Raw genomic sequence first — 21,260 nt, 5'->3', positions numbered from 1 at the left:
GCTAATCATTGCCTCTACCATGTTCTTCATAAATAAATAAATAAGCAAGATGAGTTGAGAGACAAGACTGTTGCCAAGCACTGCAATCATATGGCTGCACATTTTATCCTGTATTCTTCAGTATTATTTACACATGAATCCCTTCCAAAAACCTTAAAAGTACACACAGAGAAAGCCTAACAATGCTTTCCTTGGTTTACTTTTCATTGGTTTGTGCATATTTGGGTCATCAAAGCTTTTAAATTCATATACAATTTGCCAACAGTTTTCACAAATTCTACAAAATCAATGTGATAAATATATAATAAAAACTCTAGGTCTGTGCCTTAAAAACATTCAAGGGTATTATTGCTTTCTAGTTGATTTTTTTTAACTACATCTTTAAGGGGCTTTGTTAATCAAGGATACAATTTCCCTCCAAAACACTTCACTGCTCCTTAGATGTCTTTTCTCACCGGCTATTGCAGTTATTGGCACAGCTTTAAACTTCACAGAAACATCTGCAAATGCTCCTCCTGTTCTAGTCACATTGATAATGGGTCCAACATGATTTTCTGCAACTCGAACGACTGGGGCTGAGAGCTGAAGAATTCCAAACGCATCATCATTGGCAATGATAATTAGATGAGCAATAGTTTCTACCTTAGGCCCAAGGCGTGGAGAGTTTGGAACTGAAAGACAGAAGAAAAGCTAATATATCAAAATTCTAAGAACTGGCCAAAAAGTCATCAAGAAGCCTCAGCCAATATACAGAATGGATAAACAACAAGGTCTTACTGTATAACACAGGGAACTGTATTCAATATCCTGTGACAAACCATAATGGAAAAGGAGATGAAAAAGAATGTATGTATATGTATAACCGAGTCACTTTGTTGTACAATTAACACAACATTGTAAATCACCTATACTTCAATAAAAAATTAAATTAAAAAAAAGCCTCGGCAAGATCCATCAGCCAAATGGGATAATCATTTTGTTTTCTACTATTTTTAGCAAAAACATATTTATCGTTTACTATGTACCAGCACTAATCTAGATGTTGGGGATACAAAAATAAACTAAATGGAAAGTCCCTACTCTCCTATAACTTCTAGGGAGATTTTTATTATAGCAAAGGAATAGTTACCCTACAAGAATTATTTTAATAACTATTGGAAACTTGTAAAAAGGCAAAAAAATGAATAGAGTATATTTAATCATCACTTTGCAAAATATAACAGAAAATGATGAAACCTACAGAATTATGCTCTTTTAGTTAGTTACCAGCATGCCACAAATTTTTTTAAAGGCACTACAGTTACAAAATTGAGTAGGTAAGTAATCTAGTTACTTGCCCTCAAAGAGGAGCTGAAAATCATCACACTCTAATTCAATTACTGCCTCTCTCCCTGCTTCACTGTCCTTCCTCACAAACCTGTTCCCCTTGCCCCATCTCAGTTAATAGTCATGCAACTACCTCATCCAGAAAGCGGAGGCATGCTACCCCAACCCTGCTATAATAGAGTGTGCTCACTCAGGCTTTCAAGGCTATACTTTAAGGCTATGCTTTTAAGCCTACTTTTAAGACTCTCTTCTTACTTGCCACTGATTTTAGAGAGAGCAAAACTTATTTTGAAGGCATGCAGGACCCTCCACAAACTCCCTGACTTACTTTCTAGATTCAATTCCAACTAGCACCCTTGTCTAAACAAGTAATGACACAATTTAATTTCAATGATACAGGCCCAGACTGCACTAAATTATATAGTTAAAAACACAAAACTATAAATCAATATAACAATTAAATTTAACCACATTGGAAAAAAAATGGCAGTAACACCGAGTTGTAGAAGCAGATGACATTTTCTGAGTATGCCCTATTCAAAAGGCATTGTTCTAAGCACTTTTCTTGCATCTAGGAATTTAATTCCCATACCACCTCTATGTGGTGGGTAGCACTGTCCACATTTTACAGATGAGGAATCAAGGGCACAAGGATGTTGAGGAAGCAAGCTAAGGCATTAGACTAGTACCTGCTGGACACAATTAAGAGGCATCATGTAAGGGTTTGTCTAATCTCTTGCTCCCTATATGCAATTCCTCATCAAACCTTCAATTATCCATGACTGTTCATCCTGCCCTGCGCCTGTTCATCACCAGTCTTCTCACATGGCTCTCCTGAAGGTTGGTGATTACACTCAGAGCAGAGCACAGAGACCCTATCAGGTCCTACACTGAATTTGCTATGAAAATTGAAACAATATCACATAGATTTGCACTTAATTGTTCTTTTTCTTCATTTTTAATGACATTTACTGTTTTCTTTCTAATGCACTTAATTGTTCTTTAATTATTTCACATCATAGCTTATGCCTATTCTGAATCGCCCCAAGTATGCTGCATGGTTCCAGGAACACATATCAAGCATAAATACATGTTGACTGTTTCTCCCATTCCACAGCACATTAATATTTTGCATATACCATTTTATTAATAATAATCGTTCACATTTATTGAATGCTTACCACGTGCCAGACACTGTATTCATTTTCACATATATTATGATATTTAAGCCCTATAATAATTCTGTATTATAGATTAGGAAACTGGGGCTTTAAAAGTTTATGGGCAACAATTTATTACTATACACTTGAACCTAAGTTATCTGCACCAGCAACCATCGCTCCTAGTCACTGCTATACATGATCCTCCCTCCCGGTTTTATTTCCAGCTCACTCAATAAACTGTGAGTTCCTTGAAAACAGGGCTATATTTTATAATTCTTACTTAATAAGACTAATTATTGGGTTTTATTTCAATGTATTTGCTATTATAACTGATGCTAAATCTTGCTAAGAAAAAAAGGGATGGGTTATTGTGTGAGAATTTTAACCTTGACTGTAACCTGAAAATTTAATGCTAGCAGTTGTCCTAGAAAGTAAATTTCCTTCTATAACCCTGGACTACAATTACACTGTGGGCAAGAATGGTGCTCACTATACAGTATATCGGTAAGGTGAAGAAGTTTACTTGTAAGAAACCTTAATCTATATGGCAGAACACAGTCAACATGCAGATCTTAAATTGTACTCTTTGGACTATTTTAATTCCAATTTCCTTAAGAAGGCTTTATTATATTGTTAGATACATAATATTTATTTATTGTATTACATTTACATATATTTACAAATATTATCCTAAAACTGATATTAAATTAATATCACCATTCTTCCTTTCCTTGTTGTCTTGTTCCAGGAAATCTAGATTCTTCTCTTTATTTCAAACCCCCTTTCTAAAGTTATACATCTTCGCAGAGAGATGTGACTAATGAACAAGCTATAGTGCAATAACTACCTTTAGCTCCCCAAGCTCAGGCCCTGCTCTCAACTAGTAGCCCCCCTCTCTCTACAAAGCTACTGAGCCACAACCCCAGGGGTAGAGGCTGCTATGTTCCAACAGAAGCCACTGCACCAGATCCTCTGCCCAACACGGGTCACTCTGCATTCCTCATTCTTATCCCCAACCACTGCCTTCTTCTCAGCTCTCACGGTGACCCACAAAATTTCCAGGATTTCTTACTACTACATAGCCCTGTCCCCCAACTTCCCTCATGCAGTCGCCAAATCCTCACTCATGCTCCTCACTAATACAAAGAGACTCTGTTGGTTAAGGAATCTTCCAGAGTGGATCAAGACAAAAGAGACTCAGGATCTTGCTACCAGGACTGTCCTTGGAATCCCCAGATTGATTCCAGAATGTTTTGGAAGCTACAATATCAAGTACAATAGTACTAGAGATCAGTTACACTGGATTACACAGACACTTCTAAAAATTTAGTCTGGGAATATAACAGGCTTTTAAAACATGATTTCATGTTTTGAAGTGTCCCACTTCCATTTGCCTTATCGATAAACTTTTGTAAGAAGATGCTTTCAAAGTTAGAACTTATTATTTTTATAGAATTTTCTACTATACCAAATTCTTAATTTATTGTTTCAGGATTCTTACCTCTAATAATAATAACAACACACTAATGGTTACTTACTTGGGCGATCCTGTACTTTCTCTATTAAAGTAGAGTTGAGCAGTTCAATAAACAAAGACTCCGACCTTTCTGGTTCATCATCATCCAAAATTGAAATAGTTATTGTTGCCTCGCTCTGATTGGCTCTGAAAAGAGCAAATCCAGAAGCTGGAATATAGTCTTTTCCTTGAGTTGCTCTGGCTAAATTAGGTGGAAAATAAGGCAGTTTTTCCATATCATCCAGTGTTGCGTATGTGACTTTGACTCTTCCCAGGAGGCCTTTTAACCTTATTATTGACAAAGTGATGTTCTGGGTAGCTTCCTCCACTTCAATAGGTCTATTTTTCTCAGAAAAGATGAAGACCCCATAAGGATCATCACTAGCCAAAACTATTAATGTGGCATTAGTATGAACTCCCAAAGAGCCACTGGAGACACTGAGGATACACACAGAGAATGCCTTATCCAATTCTGGATCTTCATCAGGCAATACTTCCACTGTGATGTTGGCGCTCTTCTGTCCAATCTCAAATGTGACGTTGCCAGAGGTGAAGGCCAGATCGCCATCAGGATCAGAGTCTATGCTCCAAAGCAAAGTCACTCGAGACAGAGTCCCATGACTTCTCATAATCTTTAAAATATTTAATATTAAAATGTATTAAAAGAGGAATTAAAACCATTGACTTAGAGGTCTGTAAATACAGAATGACAAGGGGATATTAATTTTTTATTTTATTTTATATATAAGCTGTTCTCAAGAATATAAAATTCTTGAAAGCAATGTACTACCCATATTTGAAGACCCTCAGGGAGCCCCACTTAAAAAGTGATTGTGGCATGAAATGACAGACTGAACATTTTTACCTTCTAACTAAACTATAGCTGTATCACTTCTGCAACTATAACATACATTAGTAATAAAGCAAATGTAATTAACAGTGTATTATATTTACGTATATTCATGAAAATGTTTACATTTCCTTCAAAGAAGGTATATACTTTACTGTAAGGAATAGATGACTGATAATTTTTCTGAAAAGTTAACCATAAAACTCATTTTTAAAAACAAATTATATTTAATTGTATGTTCAATATAATATAAAAAACAAAAATTCGGGCTTCCCTGGTGGCGCAGTGGTTGAGAGTTCGCCTGCCGATGCAGGGGATACAGGTTCGTGCCCCGGTCCGGGAAGATCCCACATGCCGTGGAGCGGCTGGGCCCGTGAGCCATGGCCGCTGAGCCTGCGCGTCCGGAGCCTGTGCTCCGCAACGGGAGAGGCCACAACAGTGAGAAGCCCGCGTACCGCAAAAAAACAAAACAAAACAAAACAAAACAAAAAATTCACCAAAAAAGTACATAACCCAAGGTTATATAAAACACATTTAAGAAGCAAGAAATATTTTGTCAACAATATATTAAAAAGAATGAAAAGCCCAAAAACATCACTTCAAGTTAAGTCCCAACTAAAAGTAATTTTTATTTATACTTAAAATATGAATGCTGGCTCAAAATAAAGTTAGAGACAGGAATTTATAAAACTTGATGCTTTCCCTTAATCCTTTTTTTTTTTCTTTCTTTAGTATTGGGTTGGCCAAAGAGTTCATTTGTTTTTTTTCCGTAAGATGGCTCTAGTAGTGCTTAGTTGTCCTTAACTTCATTAGAAACAATTTTGTTAGATTGTATTGTAACGGCTATCATATCAGCGTGCATTAAAAAAAAAAAAAAAAAAAATTGGTGAATTTTTGTGTAGCCATTTTAATATTGAAGATGGAAGAAAAAAGCAACATTTTTGGCATATAGCTGTATTATCTCCAGATAGGTAAAAACGCAACTGAAATGCAAAAAAAGATTTGTGCAGTGTATGGAGAAGGTGCTGTGACGGACTGAACATGTCAAAAGTGGTTTGTGAAGTTTCATGTTGGAGATTTCTCGCTGGACGATGCTCCACGGTTGGGTAGATCAGTTAAAACTGACAGCGATCAAATAAAGACATTACTTGAGAACAATCAACGTTATACCACACAGGAGATAGCCGACATACTCAAAATGTCCAAATCAAGCACTGAAAATCATCTGCAGCAGCTTGGTTATGTTAATCGCTTTGATGTTTGGGTTCCGCATAAGTCAAGGGAAAAAAAACCTTCTGCATTTTCGCATGCGATTCTCTACTGAAACGTAATGAAAATGTCCCGCTTTTAAAACAAATTGTGATGGACGATGAAAAGTGGATACTGCACAATAATGTGGAACAGAAGAGATCGTGAGGCAAGTGAAATGAACCATCACCAACCACACCAAAGGCCGGTATTCATCCAAAGAAGGTGATGTGTATATGATGGTGGGATTGGAAGGGAGTCCTCTATTATGAGCTCCTTCCAGAAAACCAAACGATTAATTCCAACAAGTGCTGCTCCCAACTAGACCAACTGAAAGCAGCATTCGACGAAAAGCGTCCAGAATTAGTCAACAGAGAACACAAAATCTTCCATTAGGATAATGCAAGACAGCATGTTTCTTTGATGACCAGGCAAAAACTGTTACAGATTGGCTGGGAAGTTCTGATTCATTCGCCATATTCACCAAACACTGCACCTTCGGATTTCCATTTATTTCAGTCTTTACAAAATTCTCTTAATGGAAAAATTTCAATTCCCTGGAAGACTGTAAAAGACACCTGGAATAGTTCTTTGCTCAAAAAGATAAAGTTTTGGGAAGATGGAATTATGACGTTGCCTGAAAAATGGCGGAAGGTAGTGGAACAGAAGGGTGAATATGTTGTTCAATAAAGTTCTTGGTTAAAATGAAAAATATGTCTTTTATTTTTACTTTAAAACCGAAGGAACTTTTTGGCCAATCCAATAATTAGTTACTGGGATTTCCCTGGTGGCACAGTGGTTACGAATCTGCCTGCCAATGCAGGGGACACTGGTTCAATCCCTGGTCGGGGAAGATCCCATGTGCCATGGAGCAACTAAGCCCATGAGCCACAACTACTGCGCCTGCATGCCACAACTACTGAAGCCCATGTGCTCTAGGGTCCGCATGCTGCAGCTACTGAGCCCACTTGCCTAGAGTCCATGCTCTGCAACAAGAGAAGCCACTGCAATGAGAAGCCCGCGCACCGCAACAAAAAGTAACCCCCACTCGACCCCACATGCTGCGGAGCAACTAAGCTCATGAGCCACAACTACTGAGCCTGAGCGCCACAACTACTGAAGCCCACGCACCCTAGAGCCTGCGCACCGCAACTACTGAGCCCATGCGCCACAACTACTGAAGCCCACGCACTCTAGGGCCCACATGCTGCAACTACTGAGCCCGCACGCCTACAGCTCGTGCTCCGCAACAAGAGAAGCCACCACAATGAGAAGCCTGTGCACAGCAACGAAGACCCAAAGCAGCCAAAAAAATAATAATAAAATAAATTAGTTATCCCTTCTGAAGCTGTTTAATTTACTCCACAACAGTTTACTGAAGATCTGCCATGAGAATACAGAAAGGATATATTTTGAGTGATCCTTCATATCACTCGTATAAAATCTGAGAAAGCTGAGCAAGTTTCTAGCTCCTCTAAATTATTTAACCATAGAATCCTACTTAATTCCTACTGGATGAATGCAGAGTAGACACACACAGACATACAGACATACACACGTGTGTGCGCACACACACACACACACACACACAGAGTTGTTATTATTGCTGTTCACAAATGTTTTGGATTTTCATTCCTTCTGGGAGAGATACAAGCCAGGAATGCACTTCTCTACCTGGTTACATTAGTGTTGTCATGTGACTTGCACTTGCTTTGACCAAAGAAGTTAAGTGGAAATGCTGTGAATCACTTCCAGAAAGAAGCTGAAGAGCCAGTGTGCAGTTCCTCACATTCACATTTCCCCACTCCGTGGAGAGAGAAGCACCTGTTGAGATGTAGCCTCTACAATCCTCAGTCCTAAGTCACTGATGACAGCGCACTTCAGATGGACATAAACCATGAGTGAAAAATAAATCTTTGTTGTAGTAAGCCAATGAGATTTGGAGATGTTTGTTACCACACCCTATGTGAATCAATATAAAAATCTATGTAGGACAGATCCACTGTATTCCTTAAAGAGTCAGGAATCCTCAGAGTCATAAGATGAATTTGTATGCAAAGTGAAAGACAAAGACAAGTGCCAAATCGCTGTTTAAGTATCAGTTTGAATTGTCTGTGCCTCTAGGCTCATTCCCCTCCACTTAAATAGAAAAAAAATTAACCAAAAGTATACCTTAATAATACAATAAAACAGTGTTAAAAGCAATGTCTAGGACTGGAGAAAAACGTACTCACCGTTAATATAACAGTGCTGTACCCATCTTCTGGTTCAGTTCCACTGACAAAGAGTGACTCAGGGCTAAATTCAAATACACCGTGAGCATGGTCAGAGGCTGCAATTGTCACTAGAATTTGGGAAGCCACTCCTAGGCTGGCTGCATGGGTAAGTTCCAACAAACAGAAGAAAATGTCAATCAGTAATTTACAAACCAAAGGGAAAAGCAAGGAACAACTTTTTGAAAAGAGATGTACCTTTCACTGAGCATGTTCTAATTTGCTTTAGAAAGAAAGGCACACACAAATGGCTGCCACACATATTCATGCTTTTATGACCTTCCTCTGTCTGGGCACTAACGTGATATACAAGTGCTGCATGAGCACTGGAAGATGAATAAGGAAAACTTGTTTTTCTTTTTCTTCTCTATGAAAGAGAACATTCTTACACATGGAGCATATGAGGAAATTCTCCCATGACCTTTGCTAACCTCAGAAGAACGTGAGCCAAAATGATTCTTACCCTTAGGAAACAGTAGTTTCCCTACGATTTTCATCAATCTGACTGCACGGATTCTTGGTTTCCAAATGTGCATTAATTCTAGGCCTATTTTCATCATATGATGATATTATAGATCTACCTCTCCTGGTCTCATCCAGTCCTATAACTAAAAAGATGCCAAGATCTAAAGAAGTATTTAATTTTTTCCCAAGAAGTATGTTCAACTTTTATGTTCCATAATGGATTCGCACGAGAAAATAAACAATCCCAAAATTAGGAGAGTAATTAAATACAGAAGTTACATGAGGCGTTGATGGAAGTCAGGAATGAGAGGGGTGGGAACATGAGTTCTGAAACTAAAATATAAAACCTGACATGGTGAAAAAGGAATGTTTTGAGGATTCCTCAACAGGAATCCTTTTGAGGGTTAGTAAGAGTGCTCCCTAAAGAAAACAAGTATTCTATGTATTCTCCCTTAATATGAAAAACATTTGAGGTAAAAAGCTGAATCATGTTTGTATATGAATGTGATTCAAAAGGCAATCTCTTTTCAATATTCCCGCCCATTAACTGGCAACTTATTCTCCCCATTTGTTTTCTTCTTAATTTCTCTTTCCCATTTGTTCTGATTAAAAGTTACATATAAAGACCCGTTTGTTTTCGTAAAGAAAATCAGTGTGATACATTTTACGTGAAAGTGTAAATGTCTATTTATCTCTTTTTCAGGTACTCAAACTGATGTAAAATCTTTTTCAATAATCACTTTTGTAAATGATACCAAGCAAAATTTCTGTTATAATTAGAATCAGGAAACTGCATTAGGTTCACACAGGGAGGAGGAGAGTCTGGGCTTTGGAGGCAGACAGGACCTGATTGTGACTTGATCACTTTCTAGCTGGCTGACAATAACATGGAACAAAGAATACTTCTTAAAGTTGTGCTGGTTAATGAGATGAAATACATAAAGGACCTGCGTGTAGTAGGTATCAATAAATGGTTAATTTTCTTGTCTCTAAAAAGAAAAGTTAAAATGTAGAATAGTAAAGGGGCCTTGGAACAGCTGCTTACCACGTCTGTGAATAGCTGGAAGGAAGAATTCCATGTTCCCATCACCACTACCACTGCCATCAACCCTAAAGAGTTCAGTCACTTCACAAGGAGAAACACAGAGACACAACCCACGCAACACACGTTGACACAATGAGAAAATTGAGAACTCTTAAAACATATCCAGCAAAGAGGAAAATACAGTAATATTAGACATGCATTCTTCAAAAAAAAAAAACCAACAACATATTAGGTGGTAATAGTATAATATTAGTCAAGCTACCAATATATAAAACTTTCATTCATAGCTTCAGGAAATATTCCATGTAGGCTGTAATTGGCATGTCCCATTTCTGCCAATTTAACTAGTTTTATTTTTAAATTTTCACTTTACAACAGTGTAAATTGTTTTTAACATTTTAAATATGTTTTAAACACCTGCGTGCACGTATCAGCTTACACTTAGTCCTATATGCCTTTGACAGTCACCTTACCACTTACAACCACCAATTCAAAATAAGGGAGAGGCATCTAACATTTCCCTTCAACCACATGCTTAAATTCCCACCATATGTACCATTCTCAGGCTTGATCACTCTTTTGCCACTGACATTTCTCAAAGAACCCTGGACAAGCAGCCTAAAAACCTCGGCTTCAGCCCTAGCTGTGAGAGACAGCAGTTGTAAAACCTTCAGCAAGTCACTAAACCTCTTGGTACCTCACTTTTCTCACCTATGAAAGGTGCCTGCTGCCTTTTACAGAACTACTGTAAAGATCAAATAAATAATATTGTAGAAAATGAAGTACCCTGGCAATATATAAAGATTATAATAAAGATAAAATGATTCTAACTTTACTTCCACTACGTCTCACAAGCCAACCATTATTTTGCCAAATATTTGCAAACATAGAAGACAGGAAGGGCAGCGATGGCAGCAGTGGAAAAGGAGTAAGAGTAGCAAGACCACATCCACACCTATGTGCTTCTACCAGTATCCTTGACTGACATGCCAGTCTAAGATCTGCCCTGCTCTTCTGTGCTTCCCCTCCAAAGGACTGGGATATATATGAGAATTTATGGCACCCAAAACCTGAAATGATCTTAGAGACATAAGAGGCAAAATGGATTTCAGGGACTATACATACAGTGCATGGCTTGGCTTCCATATTAACCACAAGTTGTGAGGAAGAGGGGTGAAATTTAACAGCAATGTACCCTGGCTAGCATAAAACATCTACTCAGGTGGCTATCATATGTAGAATTAGTCTTATAGGCAAAACAGTATGGAATAAGGGTTTCTCCTTTGATCCTCAAAAGAATTTAGCTCTACAAGCTATTTCACCTCTTAGGCAGTCCCAGCTACGACTCGAGGAATGGAGACCAGCGTCTAGATTCCTCTACCTCCAATCTGCACTCAAAGGGGGAGGAGAGGATCAGCTTCTCTGCCAGTATTGCCCACTTACGGTGCAAGATTGGTTTTCAAACGAGTACTCATGCCCAATTAATACATAACGATGCATATTCTAGAGATATAGGAGGAAGTTTCTATATAAAATCAGAAGTATCACTATGATCACAAATATCATTTCTAAAGAATATTTGATGCTCCTTATTAGTCAATATTAGGTAATGCTCACTAACAGTTTCTCTATTACACAAGTATTTTTAGCTATAAATAGTATTTTTAGCTATTTAGCTCTTCAAATACTTTATAGTGACCTCTGATTAATGAAGTCGTTTCATGAAAATAATGATTTGGAAATGAAAGGACTTGTCTCTAGAAGACAAACAACGCTGGTATTGTTACATGACACCAGCCCAGCAGGTTGTCCAGCATACTTTCACTGTTTTATGTAGTCAACCAAGCTGTGGCGCTGTTTAATCATTTCCCTGGCTTGTCCTCCTTTGCTGCCACCTGGGCTTTGGGAAAACAAGGAAGGGAAACATGGGAAAATTTTGTCATACTCACCCCGAAGTCTCACTGCATACTGAAAGACAATCTTAGTATTTCTGTCTTACCCAATTTCTCCCTTTGGATGGCTTATGCAGTACTATGACTTTCTTCATCAAAACGTAAAAATAATAATAAGCTAATAATACCAGCTTTTGTAATGGAAGAGACTGACCTGATGAATACCATACCAATTCCCAAATTCTTACATTTATAAAGGTAATATGGTACACATCTCATGTATACTGTAACACCCCCAGTAGCACCTGATAATGAAACACAGTGATACTTCTGCAAAGAAACGTATATAGTTAATCTAAGTGGGATAAATAAAGATTATAAGTAGCCTCTCTTCAATACAGATGAGTTTTGCCACAGAATGGATTTCTGACTCCAAAAATCTGTGATAATCAGAGTTTTTGGCATTACAGAATTGAGAGTAAGGTATTATTAACCTGTTTTATTGATAATCACCTCATAATGGATTATCTAAAGAGATTAACTTTGACCTGTTCTACAGCTGGAGGTAGCTCTAAAGGAGCTACTGTGAAAACTGAAATAAGGAAGAAGGTAGAGAGGTGATTTTAGGGGCACCTACTCTGAATGATAGCTATAATTTGGTGATTCAGTATAATTAAATTATTTCATTGTAAAAGCACACCTACTTTAGGAAAAGACCAATGGGTAATGAAAGGGGGAAAACCAGCACAATAGGTTAATTCAAAAGAACCTATTTCCTTAATAGAATCTACTACCACCATGGTGAGTGTACAAGTAAATATTTGACATTTTTGAGTCTTACCTCCTCCCTCCAAGTTTAACAACTCAACTTTAAAGGATTTTTCCAATTCAGGAATAGAATTATCAGTGATGTTAACAGAAATGTACTTAAATCTTTCTCCTGGTTGAAATTCTAAGGTACCAGCAACACTCTGAAATATAAATAAAAGATTTATCCATTAGATTATAATTATTCTGTATGTGAATGTGTAAAATGAGAATGTTTACTATATCCCAAATTGTTATAAATACTGAAACAGATGAAGTAAAATATAAAATTGAAAACATTGAAGTGGATATGAATAGTGTTCAATATGAATTCTAAACAAATATCCTCAAACTAAATAAAGCAGATGGATTTTTATCTCTCTTATTTTCCTATTCATCAAAAAAAACCTGTTAAGGCAAATGAGAAATCTGAATAGGTGACATCCACAAATTCCTAAAGAATTAAGTCAACGAGATGCATGGAATTCTTTTGATTAAGTATATTGAGAACTATTTGGTTTATGTCATTGAGTAATTTAAATACTCACTGCATAATAATAATGGTATTTTCATTCCAAAAATTTCCCCTAGCAATAATAAATATCAATCCACTGGGCATTAGTCTTTCCTTGATTATATCACAATTGCAATTCGCGATACAAATCTCCCATCAGAAAAGTTCATAGCTACTAGAAAAGTAGTTTTTTAAAGCCTTAAGGCCCTTTTTCTCCCACTATCTAATATAAGCATTTTCCGCTCAAGTCATGAGAATAAATAAAGATGTTTAAATTTTTTCTAGGGTTAGCTTTTGTGGACAAGTATATTTCATCCTGCGGAGCAATTAATGATCCTAAAGTTAAACTGAGGAACCCAAGTACCACACAAGTATGCACTTAATCACTCACTTACTAATTTTTTTCAATATTTTCAAACACATAGCATGTGCGTTGCACCCTTTTAGATGCTTGGGATTCAAAAACAGCCAAATCATATCTGTATCTCCACGAAAACATTCCCTAAGGAGTATCAAGCACAGGATAGAAAACAACTGCTATAAAAGACATACAGCAGCTCAAGAAAAAAAAGTAATTAACCTTGCCTACAGTGCAGTCATCAAAGGAGTAATTCTACAAATCTTAACAGCAGAAACAACATTTGACTGTCTTAGGAAACCATATTATTTGACCTTAGCAATATCTTACACAATTGGCCACTCCCTCTCTCTCTGGTATTCCGTGACACCACATTTCTTATTTTTCCTACCTCTTTAGCTCATCTTTGTGTTCTTTGAATTTTAACATTCTCCTAGGACCTGGAAAAACTATTTTTCATCAGATTTCCTCTAGACCCTATCTCTAGACAAGGCTACCATATTCTAGGCTTTTAATGTCATGTATATGTTCCCAACTTCCAAATTTCAACAGGCAAAACTTATTTCATTGCACTTCGCCTTATTTCACCTTGCAGATGTTGTATTTTTTACAAATTAAAGGTTTTAGCAACCCTGCGTAGAGCAAGTTTATTGGTTCCATGTTTTCCAATAGCATTCCTTCACTTCTTATCTCTGTGTCACATTTTGGTAATTCTCACAATATTTCAAACTTTTTCCTAATTGTTATATTTGTTAACGGTGATCTGTGATCAGTGATCTTTGATGTTACTATCGTAATTGTTTTGGGGCACAGGGAACTACACCCATATAAGACAGCTAATTTAATAATTGTGTGTGCTCTCTGACTGCTCCACTGACTAGCCATTCCCCCATCTCTCTGCCTCTTCTGGGGCCTCCTATTCCCTTAGATACAACAATATTGAAATTAGGCTGATCAGTAACCCTACAATGACCTCTAAGTGTTCAAGTGAAAGGAAGAGTCACATGTCTCTCACTTTAAATCAAAAGCTAGAAATAATTATTAAGCTTCGTGAGAAAGGCATGTCAAAAGCGAAGACAGGCCAAAACCTACACCTCTTGAGTCAAACAGTTAGCTAAGTTTTAAATGCAATGGAAAAGTTCTTGAAGGAAATTAAAAGTCTACTCCAGTGAACTCATGAATGATAAGAAAACAAAACAGCCTATTGATGATATCGAGAAAGTTTTAGTAGTTATATAGAAAATCAAACCAGCCACAACATTCCCTTAAGCCAAAGCCTAATCCACAGCAAGGCCCTAACTCTCTTCAGTTCCATAAAGGCTGAAAGAGGTGAGGAAGCTGCAGAAGAAAAGTTTGAAGCTAGCAGAGGTTAGTTCATAAGGTTGATGGGAAGATGCCATCTCTATAACACATAAGTACAAGATGAAACAGCAAGTGCTGATGTAGAAGCTTCAGCAAGTTATCCAGGAGATCTAGCTAAGATAATGAATGAAGGCGGCTACACTAAACAAGAGACTTTCAATGTAGTTAAAACAGCGTTATATTGGAAGAAAACGCCATCTAGGACTTTCATAACTAGACAGGAGAATTCAATGGCAGGATTCAAAGCCTCAAAAGACAGGCTAACTTTCTTATCAGGGGCTAATAATGCAGCTGGTGACTGTAAGTTGAAGCCAATGCTCATTTACCATTCCAAAAATCCTAGGGCCCTTAAGAATTATGCTAAATCTACTATACCTGTGCTCTGTAAGTGGAACAACAAAGCCTAGATGACAGCACATCTGTTGACAACATGGTTTACTAATTATTTAAGCCTACTGTGGAGACCTACTTCTCAGAAGAAAATATTTCTTTCAAAATATTACTGCTCATTGACAATGCACCTGGTCACAAGAGCTCTAATGGAGATGTACAATGAGATTAATGTTGTTTTCATCCCTGCTAACACAACATCCATTCTGCAACCCATGGCTTGAAAATTCTCAGAAACATCTCCAAGGGTATTAGCTTTCTGACAGTCATGAAGGATACATACATAGATTTTTTGTTTGTTTCATTTTGTTTTAGTTATTAAAGAAAATGATAATCCAACTGGAGATTGGGGATGGCCATATATGACAAACCCACAGCTAATAACATACTTAATGGTGAAAAGCTGAAAGCATTTCTTCTAAGATCAGGAACAAGACAAGGATACCCACTCTCACCACTTTAATTCAACATAGTATTGGAAGTCCTAGACACAGCAGTCAGACAAGAAAAAAATAAAAGGAATCCAAATTGGAAAGGAAGAAGTAAAACTGTCACTGTTTGCAGACAACATGATACTATACATAGAAAATCCTAAAGAGACCACCAGAAAACTACTAGAGCTCATCAATGAATCTGGTAAAGTTGCAGGATACAAAATTAATATACAGAAATCTGTTGCATTTCTATACACTAACAACAAAGTATCAGAGAAATTAAGGAAACAGTCACATTTACAATCGTGTCAAAAAGAATAAAATATCTAGGACTAAACCCACCTAAGGAAGTAAAAGACTTGTACTCCGAAAATATACGATGATGATGAAAGAAACTGAAGACGACACAAACAGATGGAAAGATATACTGTGTTCTTAAATTGGAAGAATCAGTATTGCTGAAATGACCATACTACCCAAGGCAATCTACAGATTCAATGCAATCCCTATCAAAATATTAATGTCATTTTTTTAAAGATTTTTTTTGATGTGGACCATTTTTTTAGAGTCTTTATTGAATTTGTTACAATATTGCTTCTGTTTTATGTTTTGGTTTTTTGGCCACGAGGCATGTGGGATCTTAGCTCCCCAACCAGGGATCAACCTGCACCTCCTGCATTGGAAGGTGAAGTTTTAACCACTGGACTGCCAGGGAAGTCCCTTAATGTCATTTTTCACAGAACTAGAACAAATAATTTTTAAATTTGTATGTAACACAAAAGACTGAATAGCCAAAACAATCTTGAGGACAGAGCTGGAGGAATCAAACTCCCTGACTTCATAGTACACTACAAAGCTACAGTAATCAAAACAGTATGGTACTGGCACAAAAACAGACACTTAGACCAATGGAAGCAAAAGCAAACAAATGGGGGCTTCCCTGGTGGCGCAGTGGTTGAGAGTCTACCTGCCGATGCAGGGTACACGGGTATGTGCCCCGGTACAGGAAGATCCCACATGCCGCGGAGCGGCTGGGCCCATGAGCCATGGCCGCTGAGCCTGCGTGCCCGGAGCCTGTGCTCCGCAACGGGAGAGGCCACGGCAGTGAGAGGTCCGTGTACCACAAAAAAAAAAAAAAGTAAACAAATGGGACCTAATTAAACTTCAAAGCTTTTGCACAGCAAAGGAAACCATCGACAGAATGTAAAGACAATCTACTGAATGGAAGAAAATATTGGCAAATGATATGACCAACAAGGGATTAATATCCAACATATATAAACAGTTCATACAACTCAACATGAAAAAAAAAACCAAATAAAAAATGGGCAGAAGAACTGAATAGACATTTCTCCAAAGAGGAAATGTAGATGGACAACAGACACATGAAAAGATGCTCAACACAGCTAATCATCAGGGAAATGCAAATCAAAACCACAATGAGATATCATCTCACACCTGGCAGAATGGCTATCATCAAAAAGAGCACAAATAACAAATGCTGGCAAGGATGTGGAGAAAAGGGAATCCTCATACACTGTTGGTGGGAATGTAAATAGGTGCAGCCACAGTGGAAAACAGTATGGAGGTTTCTCTAAAAACTAAAAATATAACTACCATATGACCCAGCAATTCCATTCTTGAGTATATATATCCAAAATAAACCCAAAACACTAATTTGAAAAGATACATGCACCCCAACGTTCATAGTAGCATTATTTAAAATAGCCAAGATATGAAAGCAACCTAAGTGTCCATCAACAGATGAATGGATAAAGAAGATATGGCATATATATACACAATGGAATATCACTCAGCCATTAAAAGGATGAAATTTTGCCATCTGTAGAAACACGGATGGACTTAGAGGGCATTATGCTAAGTGAAATAAGTCAGACAGAGAAGGACAAACACTGTATGATATTACCTATGTGTGGAATCTAAACAATACAACGAACTAGTGAATATAAGAAAAAGGGGGCTTCCCTGGTGGCGCAGTGGTTGAGAGTCTGCCTGCCGATGCAGGGGACACAGGTTCGTGCCCCGGTCCGGGAAGATCCCACATGCCGCGGAGCGTCTGGGCCCGTGAGCCATGGCTGCTGAGCCTGCACGTCCAGAGCCTGTGCTCCACAACGGGAGAGGCCACAGCAGTGAAAGGCCCGCGTACCGCAAATAAATAAATAAATAGGGTTGAGGGAGTGGGAGGTACTATGGGGTGTAAGATAGGCTCAAGGATGTACTGTACAACATGTAGAATATAGCCAATATTTTATAATAACTGTAAATGGAACATAACCTTTAAAAATCGTATAAAATTTTTTTTTAATTTTTTTTTTTTGCGGTACGCGGGCCTCTCACTGTTGTGGCCTCTCCCGTTGTGGAGCACAGGCTCCGGACGCGCAGGCTCAGCGGCCATGGCTCGTGGGCCTAGCCACTCCGCGACATGTGGGATCTTCCCAGACCGGGGCACGAACCCGTGTCCCCTGCATCGGCAGGCATATTCTCAACCACTGCGCCACCAGGAAAGCCCTAATTTTTTTAATGAATAAAGGACCTGAATAAACATTTCTCAAAAGAAGACGTAAAAATGGGCTACAGCTATATGAAAAGGTGCAAATCATCACTAATCATCATGGAAATGCAAATCTAAAGCACAATGAGATATCACCTCACACCTGTTAGAATGGATACTGTTAAAAAGACAAGAGATAACAAATATTGGAAATGATGTAGAGAAAAGGAAATGCTTGTCCACTGTTGGTAGGAATGCAAACTCATATAGCAATTATAGAAAACAGCATAGAGGGTCCACAAAAACTTAAAAATAGAACCGTCATATGATCTAGTAATTCCACTCCTGGATATATATCCAAAGGAAATGAATTCACTATGTTGAAGAGATATCTGCATTCCCATGTTCATTGAAGCATTATTCACAGTAGCCAAGATATGAAAACGACCTAAATGTCTTTCAGCAGATGAATGAAGAAAATTAGATAGTAGATAGAACAGAATATTATTCAGCCTTAAAAAAAAAAAAAAAAAGGAAATCCTGTCATATGCAACAACAGGGATGAACCTGAAAAACATCATGCTAAGTAAAATAAGCCAGGCACAGAAGAACAAATACTTCATGATCTCACTAATACGTGGAACCTAAAACAGTCAAACTCATAGAAGCAGAAACTAGACTAGAAGGGTGCTTGACAGGAACTGGACGAAGGGGAAAATAAGAAGTTATCAAAGGATGCAAAGTTTCAGTTATGCAAGGTAAGTTCTGGAGCAATACTATATTGTACACTTGAAATATGCTAAGAGAGTAGATTTTAAGCATCTTGAAGGAAAGAGAGAAAGGAAGAAAGGAAGGAAAGAAAGAAGGAAGGGAGGGAAAGAAAATTATATCTATGTGAGGTGATAGATATGTTAATTAGCTTGTGGTAATCATTTCACAATGTATATGTGTATCAAAATATTAAGTTGTAAATCTTAAATATATATAATTTTTATTTGTCAATTATACCTCAATAAAGCTAAAAAAAATTTTAAAAGACCATCAATATAAGGACTAAAGTATTTCTTTAACAGAACACAGAGAAGACAATACTAAGCCGAGCTGAGATGCCCTATGAAGTATACTACATACCAAACTAAAGAAATAAATGTCAGGGCAAGAGAAATATAACTTGCCCAATAAAAGCATTTGAGAAAGAAGAAATCATCTTCTTGCAGTTAGCAAAGAAAACTCTGCTAACTGCAATACAGCCAAAATTAATTGAATTCAATTAGCCAAGTTTTCTGGGGTTTGGGAGAAAAAGTATGTACAAATTACTGAAGACTACACCCTTGTACAGGTCTTATTAGGAATAAGAGGAAAATCAAGAAAACTAATATTAAATGTAAAGAAAAAGATTCTTTGGGAAAACAAATGTTGAAGGATATAAAATACTTCCTGAGAAGTATAGCTGAGAAGAAATTATGAGCATTCACTTAATATGAGTATTGGTGATAATGCAACTAGGCAACAGTTATCGAGGGTTACTATATATGTTCCACGTACTATACGTGACACTTAAAATGCTGCCATCGATCCTCAGAGTGGCCCGGCCCAGCAGATATTATCTCTCCCTTACAAATAAGGAAACTGAGGTCAGGAAAGACTGAGTCTCCCAAGGCTACATATTTAGAAGGTCAATTTAAACCCAGTTCTGCCCAGTTTCAAATTCCAGGTTTTTTGTTTTGTTTTGTTTTTTTTGCCAGTACCACACTGGTTCTCATTTGGGGAAAAAAAAATTAAAATTGAAATGACATAGACATATAATATTTTTACAATTTTGGTGTTGTTCAATGGACACAAAAGGATTTAAAATGTGTACGAAACATAATTTTAAATATATATGATTAAAACCTATAACTTAAAATAAATAATACAAATGAAGCCTATGACAAATATAAGGTACAAGAGAAATCAATATGACAGCTATTTAAGTGTCACGCTTTAGTGGACTGAAATACTTTAATTCACAGAAATTTAAAGGCTAAAAAGCCATCAATGCTTCTTTTCCTTGTTTAGTAAGTTCCAGGTACAGTGCCAAGTCCCTTCAAAACCCCCAAGAGGACTGTGTCTGTTTTATGAGCATAAATACTGCTTCAAAAGGATTAAGTGATTTACCTGGTAGTCCTCAGGACTGAATGCCGTCAGTGATACTGTTCTATATTCCGCCATAACCCTCCCCAGGAGCCCTTGAGCACGGACGACCAGCAACCTAACTTCTCCGTCTTCCTCCTGCACGGTGATGTGTGGAACACTGCTTGCGGGCAGGGTCATTGTGTCCTCAGGCTGGGGAGGCAGCCCAGTGGAGAACTGCAGCAAGCCTGGCAGATACAAAGAGAAGCAGGGCATTCTTGCCCCAATTATCTGTGGAAGAATCTCTTATTCACTTGAAACAATCTTACACAATTATTTTGATCACCAGGATAAAATTCAGAGGGCTCTCATTTAGAAAAGACTTGAGTGAAGATTTGACTAACACGCTTTTGACAGAATATGTTAGTAAGTTTACAGGATGTTAAAATTTTAAATGCTAATTTTCCTTGTCTCTACTCAAAGAAAGCATTTTTAATGGAAGCATCAATAAAAAGAATAGTGATGGAGTTTTAAAATATTATTATCAAATATTTACTCATATTTGACTCTCTAGAATTCATCCTTAAATTTATAGAACAAAATTAATGGCACCCTAAAGGATTTGCAACACGCTTTTTTGAAAATTTAAGTATGAAAATCAGAGTTGAAGAACTTCCCAGGTTTCCTTCACACATCCTTTATTGGACGGTCTTGCTTTATTCCTACAAAAGAACTATTACTTTTCAATGCAGAAAACAGTCTCAACTTATTATGACAGACATCTATGATAGTTTCCCAATTAAGAAAATTATCACTTTTCAGCATAAGACAAAAAGAAACTAATATAAACAGTGATAACGCTACTTCTTGAAGTTAAATAAAATTTAAATTACAAAGTATTCCAATTAGGTGTTAACATATCACAGTAGGACAATTTTCAAAATTAAAAAAAATCTGATTACCGTGAATAAAAATACTTTTTTCATTTAAAAT

The 21,260-nt window shown here is 37.2% G+C and overlaps 1 protein-coding gene across 1 annotated transcript in view; it reads right to left on the bottom strand.

Moving 5' to 3' along the window:
* ADGRV1 (adhesion G protein-coupled receptor V1) overlaps positions 1-21,260 on the bottom strand; it is a 199,633-nt gene that overhangs the window by 93,435 nt on the left and 84,938 nt on the right. Inside the window, exons 25-29 of the mRNA XM_089908569.1 lie at positions 20,313-20,515; positions 12,620-12,749; positions 8,338-8,477; positions 4,028-4,637; positions 456-671 (exon numbers count right to left, since the gene is read on the bottom strand). Of these exons, the coding sequence (XP_089764695.1) occupies positions 456-671; positions 4,028-4,637; positions 8,338-8,477; positions 12,620-12,749; positions 20,313-20,515 (1,299 nt within the window). The remainder of the gene's footprint in view (positions 1-455; positions 672-4,027; positions 4,638-8,337; positions 8,478-12,619; positions 12,750-20,312; positions 20,516-21,260) is intronic.

Source organism: Delphinapterus leucas, chromosome 3, assembly GCF_059928025.1.
Source record: "Delphinapterus leucas isolate spDelLeu-1000000601 "Yukka" chromosome 3, BTC_Dleu_Yukka2, whole genome shotgun sequence".
Lineage (NCBI taxonomy): Eukaryota > Metazoa > Chordata > Mammalia > Artiodactyla > Monodontidae > Delphinapterus > Delphinapterus leucas.
This window is presented reverse-complemented; position numbering and strand designations above follow the sequence as displayed.